This window comes from Kryptolebias marmoratus, linkage group LG6 (assembly GCF_001649575.2).
Source record: "Kryptolebias marmoratus isolate JLee-2015 linkage group LG6, ASM164957v2, whole genome shotgun sequence".
NCBI classification, from domain to species: Eukaryota; Metazoa; Chordata; class Actinopteri; order Cyprinodontiformes; family Rivulidae; genus Kryptolebias; species Kryptolebias marmoratus.
In genome coordinates this window covers 31987530-32007163 of record NC_051435.1, presented here as the reverse complement: position 1 = coordinate 32007163, position 19634 = coordinate 31987530, and the positions used below count along the sequence as shown (strand labels likewise).

At 37.7% G+C, this 19634-nt stretch overlaps 1 protein-coding gene across 14 annotated transcripts in view; it reads right to left on the bottom strand.

Moving 5' to 3' along the window:
• LOC108245298 (teneurin-3) overlaps positions 1-19634 on the bottom strand; it is a 401662-nt gene that overhangs the window by 65890 nt on the left and 316138 nt on the right. For 9 of the 14 annotated variants that reach the window (XM_017432073.3, XM_017432082.3, XM_017432074.3 and 6 more), the window contains 10 exons: positions 18471-18479; positions 15186-15332; positions 13314-13444; positions 13121-13209; positions 10949-11068; positions 8791-8923; positions 7529-7657; positions 3308-3439; positions 3043-3178; positions 518-661 (listed from right to left, as the gene is read on the bottom strand). In XM_017432073.3, coding sequence (XP_017287562.1) covers positions 518-661; positions 3043-3178; positions 3308-3439; positions 7529-7657; positions 8791-8923; positions 10949-11068; positions 13121-13209; positions 13314-13444; positions 15186-15332; positions 18471-18479 — 1170 coding nt within the window. The remainder of the gene's footprint in view (positions 1-517; positions 662-3042; positions 3179-3307; positions 3440-7528; positions 7658-8790; positions 8924-10948; positions 11069-13120; positions 13210-13313; positions 13445-15185; positions 15333-18470; positions 18480-19634) is intronic. The other 5 variants (XM_017432076.3, XM_017432083.3, XM_017432080.3 and 2 more) reach the window with 1 other exon arrangement.

Here is a 19634-nt window from a genome sequence, read left to right as displayed (position 1 = left end):
ACCTGTTCCCACTCACCTCGTTATCCTCAGTCTTAAAAACCCGCTCACTCTTCCCATACCTCGCTGGTCCATTGTTTGATGTTTGTTGTTAGTTTGATGTTTCTTTGTTGTTGCTGCTTTGCTCCTTGTTCCTGTCCTTAGAGTTCTGTTCAGTTTATGTCTTTTATTTTAGTTCTTGTCTGTTCGCTGCCATGTCAGCTTTTTGTTTTTGTTTGTTTCTTTAGTTTAATAAATTAGTTTCTATTCTTTACAATGAGTCTGCGCTCTGGGTTCCTTTCCGTCATCACCACTGATCATGACACACACATCTGTCAAAATCGGCTTTGTCTTTTACATTTTGATTAGGTCCAAAGTGGTCCTAAACTATTAGAATGTATATTTACGAAATAATTTTTATGCTACAGCATGTTAGCTAAAACCTTTACAGTCCATTTATTTTATGTACAGTATATTATTTTAATTATTTTATAACATTAATAACCACTAGTGGGAGATGTGGTTTTGTACTGGCACCTACCATTCTGGACATCCAGAATGTGATGCTTGTCAAGCGTCCATCCTCCCATGTTGGAAGCATCCATCTCATAGCCTTGTAATATGGCTGTTCTCTTCTCCCACAGGATGAGGTCCAGGCAGGACTCATATTCAAACCCCACTGACACTGTCAGCACACAGAAGATGGCAGATTGGTTAGCTCAGTCTTGGACCTTTGTTCAAACTTTAGCAAACAGAGTAACTTCAGAACAACACAAATGGAAATAATGAATAAATTCAACTTCAAATTCGGAGTCCTGCTGCAGGTTAATTCATCCTGATCAGCTAAGGTTAACACATTCAGTCTGACTTTATACCAAAGGGGAACAGCTTCCAAATGAACACACATACACACATATTGTATATCCTGCTTTGAATTATTACTTTATTTAAAGTCCTGACATATATTCAAGGAAAAAATATCACCTGCCACCTTTTATGTCAGAGTTAAAGGCTAAAATCATCTTACCTTTAGAAGGGTCAGTAATGCCATTTGATCAAAGCTTGTAAATAATGTTATTTGCAATCTCATGAAATTGTGAAATCTCACAAGATGTGCTAGTACTCAGAGTATATAATGAGGCTGACTATCAGCTACTACCAGACAAAATTTAGTTTAATATCTGTAAAACTGACTGAGTCACAGACATTTTTGTGTTGAGTATTGCTGACTAGATGGGGCGGCCAGCCTAAATTGGAGTGGCTCAAACTGTTGATCAGTTTTGGTTGTATATCCAGTGATTACTTTCTGAAAGTTTCATTAAGAGATGGCCAGTGGTTCATTTGCTATTTTGCAGACAGAAAGAGCGTTGGCGCCAATAGTTCTTGCCAGTGTTTTAAGTAAAAATTTTGCACCATGTTAGTGCTTGAAGTATATGTTGGGGATGACATCAGCTACTACCAAGCCATATTTTAGATCAGTATCTGTAACCCTGACTGAGTTACAGACATTTTTGTTTTGTGAAGTGGGTTAGCTCTATCCAGTGGTTCATGAGATATTGTGCTAACGGTGTAAACATACAAACATGCAAAGACACACAACCAACAAAGGTAAAAGATACATCACTCTCCCTTCACCTTAGGTGGTGGCCAATAAATGTTACAGTTAAGAAGTGTTAACACATATACTATTGCCCAGAGGGTTACATATGTAGTCCATTTAGTGTGACCAGGGGACCCGTTTTGTGTGGGACTACATACCACATCCCACAAATTGAGGTAATATCCCACATTTTGATTGGTATACAAAAATCAGCTTTGCACAACAGATGCTGACTAATATTCATCTTCTATCCAATGACTGAAGAAAGCAGTGAGGGCTCTGTGTTTGGTGTCAGACAAACTGCATGTGCTATAAAGTGCAGATTAACCTGTCATGTCTGTTGCCTGCAGCTTTGCACAATCGTGGAAGAGAAGACAGGGGCAGGAAGATTTATAACCATTTGAGGTTACCACCACAGAGAAAACTGATAGACTAGAAATTCTACCATGAAACCAGGACAAGAAACTAAAAGAACAACTGGTCTTAAAACTTACTATCCTGCTCCCACACAGTCAGTCTGAGTGTACAAAATGGTAAAAGTACAAATTAACCTGGAGTCATATTCTGTTGTTTTCCCTGAACAGGTTTTTACAAAAAACAAGACCCTGAAGTGCTGTGGTAAGTTCTTTAACGTAATGGAACAAACAAGCTGTTTGGAACCTTTAAACAGTAAATGCTCCACTCCACACTTATAAAATACCTTTTTAATCTTGCCAGGTTTTGCAAAACCCTTTACTAGTGTTTTTCATTTAACCATTCACACACACACTCACACAGTGCCTTTTCTGTTATACACAAACACATAAATGTGTTGGTACCTTTCCCTTAGGAGCACACTGTGACTGTAGCCGAACAACTCCAATTTTGTCTCATCCGTCCCAAAAACGTTGGTTCTTGTCAACATATATTTTTGTGAATTCCTGTCTGGTTTTATTTGTGTTTTTCCATCATTATGATTCAAAATGTGATGGATATTGTGATCAAATAGTGACATATCTTGATATTGGATTTCAGCTTGAATAGTTTTGGACAGTTTTCTTGACTCTTTTTCTACCATCCACACTGATCAACCTGGTGATCTTCTTGGTTCTACACCCTGGGAGGTTGGCTACAGTCCCATGAACCTTCTACTTTTATATAATATTGTCAGCTGTGATCAGAGGAACATGAGGCTTCTTGGAGATGGTCTTGTGGCCTTTACCTTTAACATGGATATCTACTATAATCTTCTTTCTCTGCTCCATGTTCAGTGTGGTGCAAACAACCATACCAAACTACCCAGTGACATGTTTGTCCCCTTTAAATAGGCTGTGTCTTGTAGGGTTCAGTGTCAGTCTCTTGCCCAGAACACTCTGGCATATTGCAACAATTGGCAGACAACCTCCTTACCCACTAGACCAAATGCCTTAAACTATGAACTGTAGCTGTTCTTTTCTCTTGTTTTCACCTGTTTGCAGCAAACTTACCGACTGCTTCTGATAGTCCGTAGACACGTTGGGCATAAGCATCTGTCTTATCCCAGATAAAAGTGTAGGACAAATTGGGCTGAGCAGCGAACCATTTTTGGAAGAGGCGACCTACCACTGCTACCATCAGGTGAACCTGGATCAACAAAACCAGATATGAAGGTCATTATAGTTTACCATAGGGTTCCGCTAAATAGGTGATGATGCTGAATGTGATGGCGTTTGACAAGATTCAGTTGTAAGGTGCAGCATCATATCATCTTACCTTCATCAGGTTGAATGGGATTGATGATTGGGTCATAGAGACTTTAAGGACCGGTTTGTATCCTGCAGCTCGAGAGCTTAAGTAGACCAGGTTTAGATCACTGCCTGGGATAGAAGTTTCTTCTTGCAAAACCTGTTCAGGAAAAACAACAAAATATGACTCCAGGTTAATTTGTACTTTCACCATTCTGTACTTTTGCAGTTTTAGTGATGATGCACCCAGTTTTTCTTGGGTACAAAAAGAAGCCACCTGCCACAGGTCTCTTTCTACCCACCTTGGCAGCCATCTTAACGTTGATGCTTTAACTTATTGGAGTATTATTATTAGCAACTTCTGTAATTTGAGGAAGGCTAATGTTGTCCAAATAAAACAAAACAAAAAAACATGAGCACACAATGACAAGCACATGAATACAAAACAGCAACTGCTAAATGCAAGGTGGGGCGGAAAAGTGTTGAACATTCAAATTAACCAGCAACCCAGAATACACATCGGCATGAAACAAGATTTCACCACACTCACAACACAATAATATAGGTCCTAAGTGACTATTGTTTTTCTGTTTATAGATTCTGCTGTATGTTTTTGGACTGAAACTACATCTGCATACTTTCTGCTATTTTAACCATTCACATATCAAAATGTTTGGTTCAATTGAGAATAGTGAGCTATGGCTTTTAGTATTTGTATCTTATATTTTTGGAATCATTAGACATTATTTAAATAGTTTTCTCTATTGAAATACATTTAGATCTATTTAAAGTCCTTCCAAAACATTATTTTCTTAAATCTACTTAGCATACTTGCTCTAATTTTGTCGTCTCGTGCTTCACAAAGCCTTTAGCTACTGGCTTACTAAATTTAGCTTTTAGAAACAGTTTTACTAAATGTAGTTTTTAACAACAATTTAGTTAATTTTAGTGTTTAGGCACTGTTTTGCTGATTTTAGCATCTTTTCTCCTTGCTTTAACTATAAAATTGTAAAGTTGAAGAATACACTGGAAAAATAAAACTAAAAAACAATAACATGGGAAAGAATTATTTGAATACAAAAAAAGATTCTTGGGGGATAAGTAGTTGGACTGTCTAGTTTTACACATTTTAGCAGCACAATTGTCTTTTCATTAGCTGGACATTTAACATTAATTAAATATCCATTACATTTCCTTCAAGACTGGCCTTTTTATTGCCCTTCTCTCTAATGGACTTGGCTCACCAAAACCTATGAAGCCGTTTTAGTTTGCCTTTCCTTTTATCTGTACCCACAAACATACTTGAAGCGCATGTTTTCTTTTAATGCATACAATTGGTCCTTTTATTGCAGTTATACAGCAACAAACACTAACTCTGGCCAAATAAACAGTAATCATGGAGCAAAACTGTAAAACTTGAAGATGTCATCTTTTTCTCTCGGTACTGGTAAACCCAATGTGACAACAAAGAACCCCTCTCAAGGACACACAGGGTCTTCAGTGCATCCTAATTAGCGAAAACACTCCAATGGGTTTTGTTCTCTACTGTTTGCCCTTTAGGGTTTTACGCAGTATCTTAGCTGTTCCTTGGCTCTTCTGGACAGAGATTTCTGAGGTTGTTCCTGGGATCTGTTGGAGTCACTCTTCCAGTTAGGGGGTCACAACACCGAGTGCTCCGATGACCACTGGTACCACTGAGTCCTTGACTCTCTCTCTTTGTAGATAGGCAAGGGATTTTATCTAATCTCAGGACAGATTTTAAACCAATTTGTGATTATTTATAATGAAATTTTAAAGCTGACATTTTAATTTATTTGCAAGTATTGAGAATGAATTTAAAATAAAAAAAAATATATATAGCTGAAAGACAGAAACATGTTTTTCTTACTGTCTGACAGTAAATCAAACAAAACCTTTCCTGTTTTAGGTCAGTTAGAATTCTCAAAATTATTCAGATTCGTTAAAGCCTGAATAGATTTTCTTTTTAGATTTTTTTTTAAATTACTTTCTTCAAAGTCACACGTTCTCGTCTATTTTGTCAGTATTTCGTATATCCATCCATCCATCCATCCATTTTCTTTACCCACTGCTCCATTTTGGGTCGCAGGGAGCTGGTGCCTATCCCCAGCAGTCACTGTGCGAGAGGCGGGGGACACCCCGGACAGGTCACAAGGGGATACGATCCTGCAATTTTCTTGCTGGGAGGCGACAGCTCTAACCACTACACCTGTATTTGGTATAATTACATTTAGATTGTCTGACTTAGGTCAAAGTTTTTGGATATCCTTCCACAAGCTTCTCACAGTTTGCTGGAATTTTGTCCCATTCCTCCTGAACTGATGTAACTGAGTCAGGTTTGTAGGCTGCCTTGCTCAGACATCTTTTCAGCTCTGTCCACAAAGTTTCTATTGAGATCAGGACTTTGTGACGGTCACTCCAAAACATTGACTTTATTGTCTTTAAGCCACTTTGTTAGTGCTGGGCGATATGAAAAAAATACTGTATCACGATATGGATAATTTTATATAACGATAACGATATATATATCACGATATACCCCAATTACGTACGTTGTCAGTTATTCTCTGAAAAATATGAAAAAATAATCTAATTTCTTACTTTTTTCAAGCTTTATTTCGAAGTGACATTTAACTGAACTTTCACAAATGAGATCTGCTGCATTTTAGTGCAGCAATATATATGTACCTGTTACACGTAACAGTATCAAATGACAACAGACTCCATTATCTTCGGCCGGCTATAGTTTTCCTTTTCGCAACTTTCCCGGGCTATTTTACAACTTGTTTGACCTTGCACTTTTTGGATTGTTAAATGTTCTTTTTCGTGGTTCTTCTTTAAGTGATAGAAGAGGTTTGTTGTGTTGGCGTCAGATGAGAAAACAGTCTAATAGCAGAGTTAGTATTAGCATTAGCAGAGTTAGCATATTACCTTTTTCTGCTCCGTGTCGGACTTCTTAAACCAAATCACAGATGTCCCCCTCGTTTTAGTAAAAGTCTTTCTTCTTGGGCTTCCTGCTAGCTGTCTCTACTTATTGCGACCCCGAGTTTGATACTTCATGTGTCTCCATCTTTCAGCCCTTATGGTGAAAACACTGCGCCGCACAGAAAGCTGCTGCCGTAAAGCATGTTGCAAACCCACACGTAAAGCAGCGTCATGTCACAAACGGAGGTTCTTTGCAAAATAGTTATTGTTTATTCCTATTTATCACTCATATAAACAAAATGTATTCAAAGTGACAACACTAATACATTCGTCGTAGCCTACGTTATGAAATATTTACATGAATCATTGATACAATTATGACAGAAACGACAGAAACTATAGAGAGGATAGAAACGATGGAGACGATAGAAGAAAATATATCACAATAGACACTTTTCTATCGTCCCCACGATATGTATCGTTATATCGCCCAGCACTACACTTTGTAATTAATTTGTCAGAATACTGAGGGTCATTGTTCATTTGAAGAACCATTTGAGTCCAAGCTGTAACTTCCTGGCTTATGTCTTGAGATGTTGCTTCAGGGTTTCCACATAACATTCATTCCTTATAATGCTGTCTATTTTGTGCAGTGCACCAGCCCCTCCTGCAGCAAAAGACCCCCATAACATGATGCTGCCACCTCCGTGCTTCACGTTTAATATGGTGTTCTCAGGCTTGCCATCTCGTCCCTTTTTCCTCCAAATGTAATGATGGTCTTTATGGCCAAAGAGTTCAATTTTAGTTTCATCAAACCACAGGACGTCTCCATAAATTAAGGCCTTTGTCCCTGTGCAGATTTACAAACTGTAAACTGAAATTTTTTTTGTTGCTTTCAGAGTAATGGCTTCTTTCTCACTGAGTGACATTTCAGCCCATGTTGGTACAGTCCCTTTTTGGTGTACAGCTGAATATTCCATGGTTCTATGTCATCTAGATACATTTAGAGATGAGGCTTGAAGGCAGGAGCTTTGATTTATGATAATTTTACTGTAGTTATTGCAAAGACTTGTAAGTTGAAATCTTACACAAAAACAAAGTTTCTGCCACTCCTGAGAGTCTTTGCATTTTAAAAGGTATGTAAAAAGTCAGATAGGACTTGATGTGAAGCCTGAGGGTTTTTAAGGAGCTTTCTTTACTCTTTTTGTTAACCAGTAGGTCTGTGGCCAATATAATGCATACCTCAATACACTGTTAAAGATTTGGTTTGTTAACAATACACAAGTAGTATCTTGTTTGGACTTACCTGAGTTTCAGGAATAATGGGCCCATCCTCACGAGATTCTCTGTAAAATGTAGACAGAGGAGAAGCAACGATGACCGGACTGGGTCGGATGAAACCACTGAGGTCACAGCTTGGAATATCATTCTCCTCCTGAAATGACCAAACAGAATGTTTCAGTCTGTTTTCTTCACTGACGGAGCAAGTTCTTTTAATTAATGAAAACTGATGATAACTCAAGAAACTGTATTTTCTACAAACATGCAATGTGCATTCAGAGTGCTGAATGGCACTGCTGAAATTTTAGGTAGAATTAATTGTTAACTGAAGTGTTAAAGCCAAAACAATCTGAACAAATGCTAAAATCAGCAAAATTGAAACTTACAGTTAAATGTAGCTAAACTGTAGCTAAAAACAAAAATTAGAAAACCCATAGCTAAAAACTAAAGTTGGCCAAATTGTATCTAAAACTGAAATAAGCAAAACAGTAGCTGAAAACATAAAAACAATACAGCTAAAAGGTTGTTTTTTTGGCTACTCCCTTCATCAGGGGTTGCCACAGTGAGCACGGTCAAATGAAAAATTTGGCAATTGTTCTACACCAGATGCCTTTCTTGCTGCAACCTGGCTTGAACCAGCAGCCTCAAGATTACAAGACCACGGCACTGACTACCGGGCTACTGCAGCCCAAGCTAAAAGGTAAAATTAGCAAAACTGTCTAAAAACTAAAATGACCAAAACAGCAGCTGAAAGCTAAAATACAGCAAAGCAGTACTTAAAAGCCAATATGAACAAAACCAAAGTTAAAAGCTAAAATTAGCAAGACAGTAGCCAAAGGGAGCATAAGAAGATCTAAATTTGATTGCAGAAAACAATGTTTTGGAAGCAAATTAAAAAATTGTGGTTTTTTTTGGATTTCTGTTAAAGAAATTAAATAATTCAAAAGAATAAAAGTAACAAACACTAAAAGTCATAGCACCCAACTCTTGAAACAGCAGAACTTTTCGGTATAAAAATGTTTAAAATAGCACAAAGTCTGTGGAAGTATTTAGATTGCAAAAAACAGAAGAAACTACAAACAGTCAAACAATACCTGAATGCTGACTCAGCATTCCCACTATGGAGTCATTAAGTCTTTACTGTTTGTTCAGTTACTGTAAAACTATAAAATGTCACAAACTTCAGATTTGTGTTTTAGCTCATTCTATTTTAGAATAGAAAGTTATGGTTTTGGTTAATTCCAGGTCCATGTTGTTACTCAGACAGACAGCAAAAATACTACTCACCTTCTTCATGACCAGCGTGTCCATCACGTAGAAGACGTTCCACGGTACCCATACGGTTCTGTACTGCGAGAGAAAAGGAGCCCGCTCAAAACTTAATGTTAATGATGCTCCTCCACTGGCCAGGAGATCAAACCTGTAATCAAATAAACATCAAATCAGGACAATATCATTTTAAGTGATAAAACAACACCACAGTCAGCTAACTAAGGATATCATTTATCTGACTGATTCACTCATTGTTTGATTGGTTGCACTCTTGTGACTCTGTTACAGCCTAGCAGTTTTCATGCTGACATCTCTTAAGTCAATATGTTTGGAAGTGAAGCACAACCTGCAGTCATGCTTTACTGCTACCTACATTAATACAGGGATACCCAGATGCTTCAGCACATCATTGCATACTGGCATTTAAGTACCAAATTATGGGTAGATTTAGAGTAATTCCATCCTTTAATACATTTTCTCATCTGTAAGTCTCTGTTTTCTTTTTCTGCAGTATTGCATTTGTGGTTGTTCTGAAAGTATTAAATACAAGAGTAAGCAAAACAATTTTTATAAAATAAATTAAAATAATCAGTGGCTTGCTTGTCTATAAATTGATAATGTAACACAAGCTTGTTTTCTGAACACTGCACTGGTTCAGAATCAATCAGAATTTTTTTCTCTGCTGTCTCTGGGCAGAAATCCTTTGGTACACAGGGTATTTAGTGTCTGTATCAGAATCCCCAGACTATAAAACAAACAGAAGCATAAATCCAGATAGACAGTTTTTTAACAACTAATCAGATTTGGAGTTGTGGTCAGAGGGTTTTTTTCTTTTGAGCCCTCTAAGTATTTTAGATGACCTGTAGCTAAATTAAACAGGAAGCAGAACTAAAGCTGCTCTGCTACTGTTAGCTACGCTGAAGATAGAAACAGGTGGATGTGATACCATCACAGAATAATTATCAGTGGCTTATTCAAGACAACCACTCAATAAAACAATGGGCTTTGTTTAAGTGCAAACCTTTAGAGCTTTTTCAGCCTTTGAAGGATGGATATAAAACTGCTGAAAGTGTTTGGATCAAATTGGGTCTGAGGTTCTGGTGGTTCAGACTTTGGGAGACTGACAGAGACAACAGCTGTCAAGACTGATGACTTTCTGAAGTCAATCAATGAGTTTGAGTCTCAGACAGAAAAAAAAATATTTTAGCAAAAAAAAAGAATATATTCAGCTAATGTGTGGCTGCTGTCAGAGGTTGGTAAGTAGACCAAGGTGAAGAGTTTTTGTTTTGGCTTCCTTCAGATATTTCACAGTTTTTGTCAGTACTGTGTATTATTAGTACCAGTATGACTTAAAGATTTTATTCTTTATAAATCTGAGAAATAATACTTTTTGAGTGTTTGTAGTGCTCTGTTAAAGCCTGAAGAAGTCTTGTTTCATGTTTTATCTCAAGGTCCAAGCAGCAAAAGCTGTTTTTGAATGTAAATGCTATCAGACAACATATCGTTTCTCACAGTCAGGGAGCAGGTCTGTATGTTTGTTTCAGATTTTAGCTATTTGTTTTAAACCATCTGTCCTCTGTGTAATCCTTAGATTATAACGTGAAGATAACGTGTTCTGCTTTACAAAAAATGCTGCAGCTGTCTATTATTTAGCTTGCTGTTATTCTGTATTTTGACCATTTTTTGCCATTATACTTGAGATTTATTTTGTTTTTAAAAATATAGATGTTTTGCCTAACTAGAGAAAGAGTTCAGGTCCACTCATGGTTTGTGCAGCAATGGTTCACTAAAGATGTAAAATACAAAGCACACTTTCTCAGAACTTCAGGTGATAGTCTGTTTTTCTGTGCTTTAGACTTAAAAAAATTACATCAATGCAACTGTTCTTTCTGTGAATAGAAACCGCTAAGTTCATATGCACAGAATCATTATTGTAATTTGTATGTGTTAAAATGATGGTGATAGGGCCTGAGAGGTTTTTCAAGCCCAGGGGCCCATACCCTCCCAAATCTTGCCCTGCGTGGTTTATCGGATTGATTTCACAATTTAATGAGTAGTTAGTGCCAAAGGAGGTTTATGACATAAGGTGAGCTCAGGTGAAGTAATTTTGGACAGGAATGTAAAGGAGACAAGAGAATATTAAAAGCAGAAATAAAAGAAGATAAGTACTGACATTCCATCATTGCGTGTTATGGTGTATCCATGGTCAGGATAGTGAACAAATGTCACATTAACTCCAATCAGGGGAGTCCCATCAGAAGTCAGCACCTGGCCTCGAATTACAGACACCAAGCTAGAAAGACAGAGGCACATGAGTCAGTTCATTTTTTATTAAAGATGTAAACTGTCCAAAATCAGTTATTCTGCCTGTAACAGTAGTTATTAATCAAACTGAGCCATAAGAACAGAAAACCAAGGGTCAACATTGTGTCTGTACCAGAAGTAGCACAGAGATAAGTTTAGATATTTACATAAAGACAAACAGCATTCTTATCAAATCTGTTTTTTTTATCTATAACCTTTCAATCAGTGACCTCCTACAATTCAAAAAGATTTCACAGTTAAGAACCAACTTTGTTTTTGTCAAGGTCACATCTGTGTGTGAACATAACTCCCAGATACTTGAACTCCTCAACTTGAGGTAGAGAATTATGCCAGACCCAGAGGGAGCATTTCACTTTTTTCAGGTCGAGAACCATAGCCTCAGAACAAGAGGAGCTGACTCTCATCCCAGCTGTGAACCACCCCAGAGGACACTGAAGGTCATGGCCTGAAGATGCCAACAGAACCACATCATCTGCAAAAAGCAGACCCCCTCCTTTCCATGACTTCACCTTGAGATCTTGTCCTTGGACACTGCAAACAGGATCCGCACCCTTTGTGTCAAGGATGTGGACACAGCTCTTGCTTTGTTTATATACAGATCAGATAGTCCTTAGAAGCCACCCCAGGACCATATTCTCACAGCACCCCCCACAGAATGCCTTGGGGAACACAGTCATAAGCCTTATCCAGATCCACAAACACATGCAGACTGGAGAGTCAAACTCTAACGACGTCCCTAGCAACTCTGCAAGGATAAAATCCTGGTCCACTGGTCCATGACCAAGACAAAAGGCCACACTGCTCTTCCTGAATGTGAGACTTTCTTCTAACACTCTGGAGTAAACCTTCCTTGGGAGGCCAACTAGTGTGATTCCTCAATAGTTGGAACACACAGTGTGGTCTCCCTTTTAAAAAATGGAGACAAGTGTCGTCCAGTCCTCCATGTGACACTGAAGAGATGTGTAAACCAGGACAACTCCACAATGTCTAGAGCCTTCAGCATTGCAGGGTAAATCTTGTCCACTCCTGGCACCCTGCCACCAGGGAGCTTTTTAACCCCAGTGACCTCTGCCATGGTAATGGATGGAGCAAGAGATGAATCCACCGTTTGGGGCCTTGTCCTTAGTATTGAGGACGTTGCTTTGGCTTGTCGTAGTGAAGAAGAAACTGAGCTGAAAGGCAAAATTCTCAATTTACTGGTCAGTCTATGTTCCAACTCTCACCCATGGTCATGAGGTATTTGGATCCTGACTAAAATAATAAGATCCGGGATACAAGCGGCTAAAATGAGCTTCCTTTGTAGGATGGCCAGGATCAGCTCCATCATCTGGGAGAGTTTGGAGTAGAACTGCTGCTCCTCATCATCAAAAGGACTCAGCTAAAGTAGTTCACACATCTGATTAGGATGCCTCCTGGGTGCCTCCCTCTGGAAGGTTTCTGGGCACATTCCACTGGGAGGAGACCCCCAGAGGAGCTGGAGTGTGTTGCTGGGAAGAGGGATGTCTGAGTTTCCCATTTGGACCTGTTGCCCTCACGACCCGACCACAGATAAGGAAAGAAACTGGATGGTTGGATAACTATCTGTGACTCAGCTTTCATTCTAATTTACAATAAACATTTAATTTAGATTTTTGTTTTTTTTTTTAATGATCAAAGCAGTGTTGATAGCAGTTCTAGTTTCAATTTGTTTTTAAAAAAACCCTAACGGATCAAATCAGCTGACCCACAAGGAGCAACACTGCTATCATTGTCTTCTAAAAAAACAAAGAAAGAATAAAAAAAACTTTTGACAAAAAGCTATACAGAATTCACTCATACTGCTGAATAAACACTAAAAGAAAAGGGGTGCAACTACTTGCAAAGATCTTACGTGACCTGTTACCACTCAGAGTATGTGATGTCACTGAATCTCAGCTACTACTAAAACCAAAAGATGGGTAGTGACTTGATATAATAATAATGTTAAATCATGAACAATACTTCACTTTCTCACACACACACAGATTTTATTTCTGATTACCTTTTATTAAATGGACTCTCTCCAGTGATGACATGAGTAGATTCAGGTCCAACCAGGAAGTGAATGCACTGATGGAAAGATCTGGCAGCCTGAGGACAATAAAGAATAGGTCCAGAAAACTAAACTGTGCCTCTGCCGCATTAAATGTAAAAGTTCTTACTTTAACTCTTCATGTTTGATGTTTTTTTCTTACCTGCTGAGGAGCCAGAGAGGACAGAGACTGACTGAGCACCTCAGCTGGGTCTGGTGAGCCTTTGCAGTACAACTGGTTTTGACAGGAGTGTTGCAGACAGCAGTCTGGGTCCATACAGTCAGCCAAACTGTCTGAAATACACCCACAAAGAGTCTACTAACAACACTGTGCTGGAAGCCTGAAGACAGAAAACCTATCTTTGTGGCAAGCAGATAAAAAGTTGATAAGGAGTGGAAACAGAATAAGAATGGATGAGTCTGGGGGGGGCGATTAGATTATTACACTCTAAATAAATAAAAAAAAATGCTTCTTTTCATCATCAGAAAACAACAAAAACAATATCCCAAAAATATGGCTGGCAATTACACAAACATGTTTTATTTTATATTACAGTTAAAATATCTTGATACAACCACAACAGTCTGGCACATTATATTTAACTTCCTAAAATCATACATTATTAGTTAAAAAGCTGCTTTCTGTGCAAAAACCTGTGTGAACAAGGTAAGCCTCAAGATCATAAACTCAAGATGCAAAGATACTTTGATATGATTCCAGACATACATAAAATATATTGAACAATGGATTATTGATAAATAAAAACAGACGCTAAGAATGTAAAGATAAAACAACCCCCGTCTCCTGCACTCTTTTATTTTCTGATGAGAGAAAAAAGAAAAAGAGCTTCAGAGGAATGAATCTGTTTTCATCAGGTGTTGCCAAGAAAAGATAAGAACAGATTTAAAGGCAGGAGGGAGAGATAGAGGACTGTTGTGTAAATACTGAGCAGCAGGTACACAAACCGATGAGACAGAAAGATGTAAGATGAGATTACAAAGGACGAGGAAGACAAAGGACAGGAAGTGAAAAAAAGAGGAGTGAAGTAGAGAGATAGATGGAGAGATGAACTGATAGAGTGGGGCATGCTGGGTAATAAAATCTCAGTGACCATAAGTCTGGTTAAAGACAAACTGATGAACATTTGATGAGCGGACATGTGCAGCTGACTTTAAATTCATAAACAAAGTGACACTTTTACTTTCTGCTGTATTCACTTATCTTAGGCTCACATTAAACAATACACAATAAAACAAACAAGCAGTCCTGAAAGGAATGCATATCACCCACTGACTTGTATGGCAAAGTTTTAACAAAGATTTTAATGTGAACCGGTAACACTCAGCGAGTATGCTGTCCTTGACTCTCAGCCACTACCACACTAAATACTAATTCAATATCTATAAAACTGACTAAGTATAGCCATTTTTATGTTTGATAAGGTCACTTAGCTGTGGCGACCATCTTGAAATGAGTTGACTCATGCTTAGAGAATGTTTCTGAGATGGTACTCCTTATAAAAACTTTGAGAAGCACTGTTTGCCTCATAGTGGCATCCTAGCAAGGTCTGAGAGAGTCATGCCAGGGCAGGGCCCACTGCAAGGCCCAGTGTGATCATTGGTGAATGTGGTACTATCGTCATGGGAACATGAGGCTGACATTCAGAGTATGATTAAGGTGCAGGACAGTGTCTCAAGGATGCAAAAAATAGCAGGAAGAACTATTATGATGATTACACAGAGTGTTGCAGCATCATGACTGTTTTAAGTCTGAAGAAAGTTTTCCAAATTTACCATAGACCACTCATGCTGTAATTGTGTAGGTCATGGAGAGCATAAGGGTCATCATCCAGTGTAAAGGTGACGATAAAGCAGCAGGAACAGACCATCAACACTGTGCATCAGTGCTGTCTGCTGCCACCTACTTTATCACCAACTTTTAAGCCTTTTATTTCAATCTTCACTCAAACTTCACACACTAATGATTTATTCAACCACCTGTCGCCACATTCTCAGTTTGTGTGCTCAAAAGTACCTCCTTCATTGTCCTTGCCATCGGTACAAAGTGTTTCCATGGCAACATGACACCCAGCTCCTCTCCATCCTGGCTGGCAGATGCAGTGCCATCCACTGGCTTCCAGAGTGCATCGTCCGTTGTTGTTGCAGAGACCTGGGCAGCCCTCTGGGCACAAGGAAAAACCAAGAAAGTTAGAGGAGGGGAGCTGTGGGACAACAGGGACAGGGCCACATAGAATGAGACAGGAAGTGTGAAATACACCTCAGTGATGGATGTTTTTGAAGGCAGCTGATTATATTTTTGTACTGGAACAGTTTTTCTTATTTTTAAAGTGTTTAAAAAATATCAACATATTTACTGTTTCCCTCCCAGCTTCGAAAGAGTTCTAAAACCACCATGAGATGGGTTTCTCCACTGAAAAACATAAAGAAAAGCGGTGACAGCTTTGGAAAGCATCAGGCTAGGACTGTTGAAAATTTTATTAATTCTGAAAGAAATCTGACAAACACTGAAAAGACTCCTAAACTGAAAAAACATCCAAAAAAGGTCCAAAAAATAAACCATACTCTTAAAATGGAGGCCAGCTTGTAAAGAGACAGACTTGTAAAAACAATACCGGCATAGACCAGAAGTGTGAGGATTTGATTCTGCAGTCAATAGAACAGGGGTGGTACCTTGAAAGCTTTTCATTCCTTCCAGACTCTCTCTCTGCATGAGGCTTTAGCTTATTTGCTATTAATTCACTCATCATAAAGTTGTCTCTGTTGCTCTGTGGTCTTGTAAATGCTGATTTTTGAACACCAAAACTTAGACGAAGCTCAACAACTTCACCTTCAGGTTCTTGCCACAAACTAAACACACAGGTTTGCTTTTCCCCTCAATGTAAAAATAGTCACTCATCCATTTTTCGTCAGAAAGTGCGGCATTTAGCACCCACTTTTCATTTTTTCATAGTCACTTTGATCAACACCATGAGGCCTATCTTATCTTGCGCTAACACTTGAGCACTCAAGTTGCGTTCACTGACCCTGATCCTGGCTCGGATATAAGCATGACTGTCAATTTTATAACACAAATGTCACTGTTTGTTGATACTTTTCATTCTGAATTTTTAAGTACTTTGTTTATTTGCTTGAAATTACATGGTGGACCAAATTAAAAGGGTTCCGAGGGCTACATACGACTAGAAGGCCAGAAGTTCCCCACTCTTGCAATAGAACTTACAAATAATTTTATTTTAGAGAAGTTCGCCATCTCATTTTGGTCTAAAAACCTTTCAGAAGCTTTTTCTAACATACAAGAATAAACACTTGTTTTCGCCAGATGAAGAAAAAAATACAGTATATGAAGCTTTTATTAGCTTTAGTACAAAAAAGTAATTTGACTTCAAAAACCCATATTTGTTCAGTCATATGAATAAAGTCACTGAGATGACTTTAGCTCTATGTGATGAATCTTTTTTTTACATAAATGAACTGACAGATAGACTTAAGTGCTTTTATGCTGTAGTTTCACATGTACTAAGACCCAAACAGTTACTCTATGATGATTTGTTATTTCTTAAAAAAATAAAAAAAAATAAAAAATTAAAACAGGGAACAATAAAAAAGCTAAATGGATAAATTCAGCTAAGGCCCCTTCTACACTGCTCCAAATATTTTTAAGGACTGAAATTTTCTGCTGCATTTGCACGTCCTGTCCTCAGAATTTATGATTAGAAAAACAGAAAAGAAAAAAAAAGCTAAAAATGATCTTCCTCTATGTGTGTGAATGATGAGTCAGCATTCACAGTGTTGTTTTCCTGTTTTTATTTTTCTGTATCTCTTTTACAAACTACTTCTGCATACTTTGTACTACTTTAACCATTCATTTATCAAAGCGTTCAGGTCATTCAGTACATGGCTGCTATTACCTTTCGTTTTTGTAACTTTGATACTTTTCAAAATATATAACAATATTTTCCCTATAGAAATACTTAGGGGTCTCTTCAGTTTCTTCATCAGTAAATTTGAGCATTCACACTGTATTTTCACAGGAAATTTCTGATTTTGCATTTATGTGAATGCTCTTGCCTCCTTGTGGTGCAGTGAGAGTTTTTGGTGTTTCTGTTCGAAAAATTTAAAATTGTTCATAAACAGAAAAAAATGTTGGTTTAAAACAATATCTGTAGTAATGCAGAGAGGGCCTAAATTTATGCTAATACCTTTGAAAGAAAGACCATTGTGATTGTTTGTAGTAAAACAAAATTGCAAGCATTCTTTTTAATGAAAAATGTCCTACAAGTCTTAGATAAATACAGATAACACTATGACCAGGTGGCCCTAATACACAGCTATAAAACACAAGTAATGTCCTTGTGTATTTTTATTGGCACTTTAAAGGCACTGCACATTAAAGGAACATCAGCAATTTTGTTTTACTTCCTACAATCAGAAGAAAGTCATTTTTTGTTCTTTTAAAACAAAACAAACACACACAAAAATCTAAATGTGATAAAAATAAAACAAATAAGAAGCTAACAATGAAAACTAGAAAAGTGTCTTCATGAAAAAGCTACCCCCCACACACTTTATAAATGAAAATTTCCATTTGCACAGTTTTTTTTAAAAACAAAAAAGAAGGATCAAACAAAGACTTGTTCAAAGTCCATGTGAAAACACAACAGGCAGCAGGTAGAGCACAAAAGTTCAGGGGGGACAGGCTGGATTCCAGTGCACACCTCCAAAAACTCCACTTTATGCCTTAGTTTGGCATTCTTTATCACAGAACAAAGTGAACTTGGCAGGAAGTTGGACAGAAATAAGCTGAGTATCAGAACCAAGCAAAGCTCAGCTGGAGAAAGAAAACAAAGGCTGGAGGAAAACAATAAGACAGACAGACAGACAGACAGACAGACAGAGAGATAGACGGTTATCAGCTCGCTGAATTCACACACGGACATAAGGCTTGTGGATGCACAACAAAAACACCTACAGTTTATGACGGCATATGAGTGCTTTTTCATTTCTGTGTTTACTGTATGCCACTGTGTGCATTTTCATTGCAATCTTTTCTTTTTGTGTGAGGATCAGCAACAAAACAGGCACGATGAAACCAGAACAAAAAAGCCAGAAACAGAATAAAAACACAATAAGACAATACATGAACCAGATCAACAGCACTGAGAAAAAATTGAAATATGAAAAAAAAGAAAACAAAATACAAACTGAAAAAGTGGAATGAATTAGAAATAAAAGTTAACAGAAAGGAAGTTGTATTTTTGGACAGAAAAGCCTTTTTTTTTAGATCTTTGGCTTGAGTTACCTTTATATCCTGAGATTAGGAGAGGGCAAAAGGGAGAGAGGGAGGAAAATTAGGGAAAAAAATGTAAATTGAAACAAAAACAGCACTGCCAAATATATATTATCTGTGATGAAAAGATGAGAGCAAAAGGAAGAAGAAGGAAAGGTAGGAAAAGTTTGGATCAAATTAAATGAATGAAGTGGTTTAGAGATACAGAATTAAAGTAATTTCATTCAGATCTGTTTACATTTATACTTATATTTCGAAAAATATTCGGAACTCATATCAGATCATTCAGGTTCACGAAAAGGTTAAAAATGAAGAACTTCAACATTTACCACTTAGCGACAGCTTTGGGCTCACTACATGACACAACTTTAATACATTTCACTTACAAGGGGTTGCAAAAGCATTCACCTACCTTGGCATTTTCTGTTTTGTTACCTTAGAAAAGGATGGTGGTGGGGGATGTAGCTATAACCTTACATAATATAACTACCATTTTAAAGATGCAAAATATGTTGAGTGTGTGAAAGAAACAAGAAATAAAAAAAATGTCTCAATGATCTTGGTCCATCTAACCTGGACCTTTTGTCCGTTCTTCAGGACCAAACTGCTGCAGCTCCTTCAGGTTGGGTTACTGCTGCTTGTGTTCAACAGTCTTTAAATCAAACCACAGATTATCAGATGGACTGAGGTCTGGACTTTGACTGAACCAGTTCAGGATGGGTCCAGTCAACTGGCTCAGTGTTGCTTCAGAAGTGTCTTTAAGGTCACTGTCCTGTTGGAAGGTGGACCTCTGAGCTAGACTATACAGTCATGTAAACACAACAGTAAATTGCTGCTTCTTTCAGTTGTGGTTACTCTAAAATGAAGCCCATCCTGTCTAAAAGAAGTCTGGAGACCGTAATACATGCTTTTATAACATCTCAGCTCCATTACTGCAATGCGCTCCATCACTTGTTTTTCAGTCTTGTTTAAAAGCAAACTTTTGCTGCCTGGCCTTTGAAACAGAGTGAGATGATTTTTATCAAATTGTTTTAATTGTTTATTATTCATTTAGTAAAATTATGTATTATATCCTTTGTCCTCTGTGTTTATTTGTGTTATTGTACAGCCCTTTGGTCGGCCTTGTTTCTGTTTTTTAAGTGCTTTAAAAATAAAGTAATATGATTGGGTATGGTA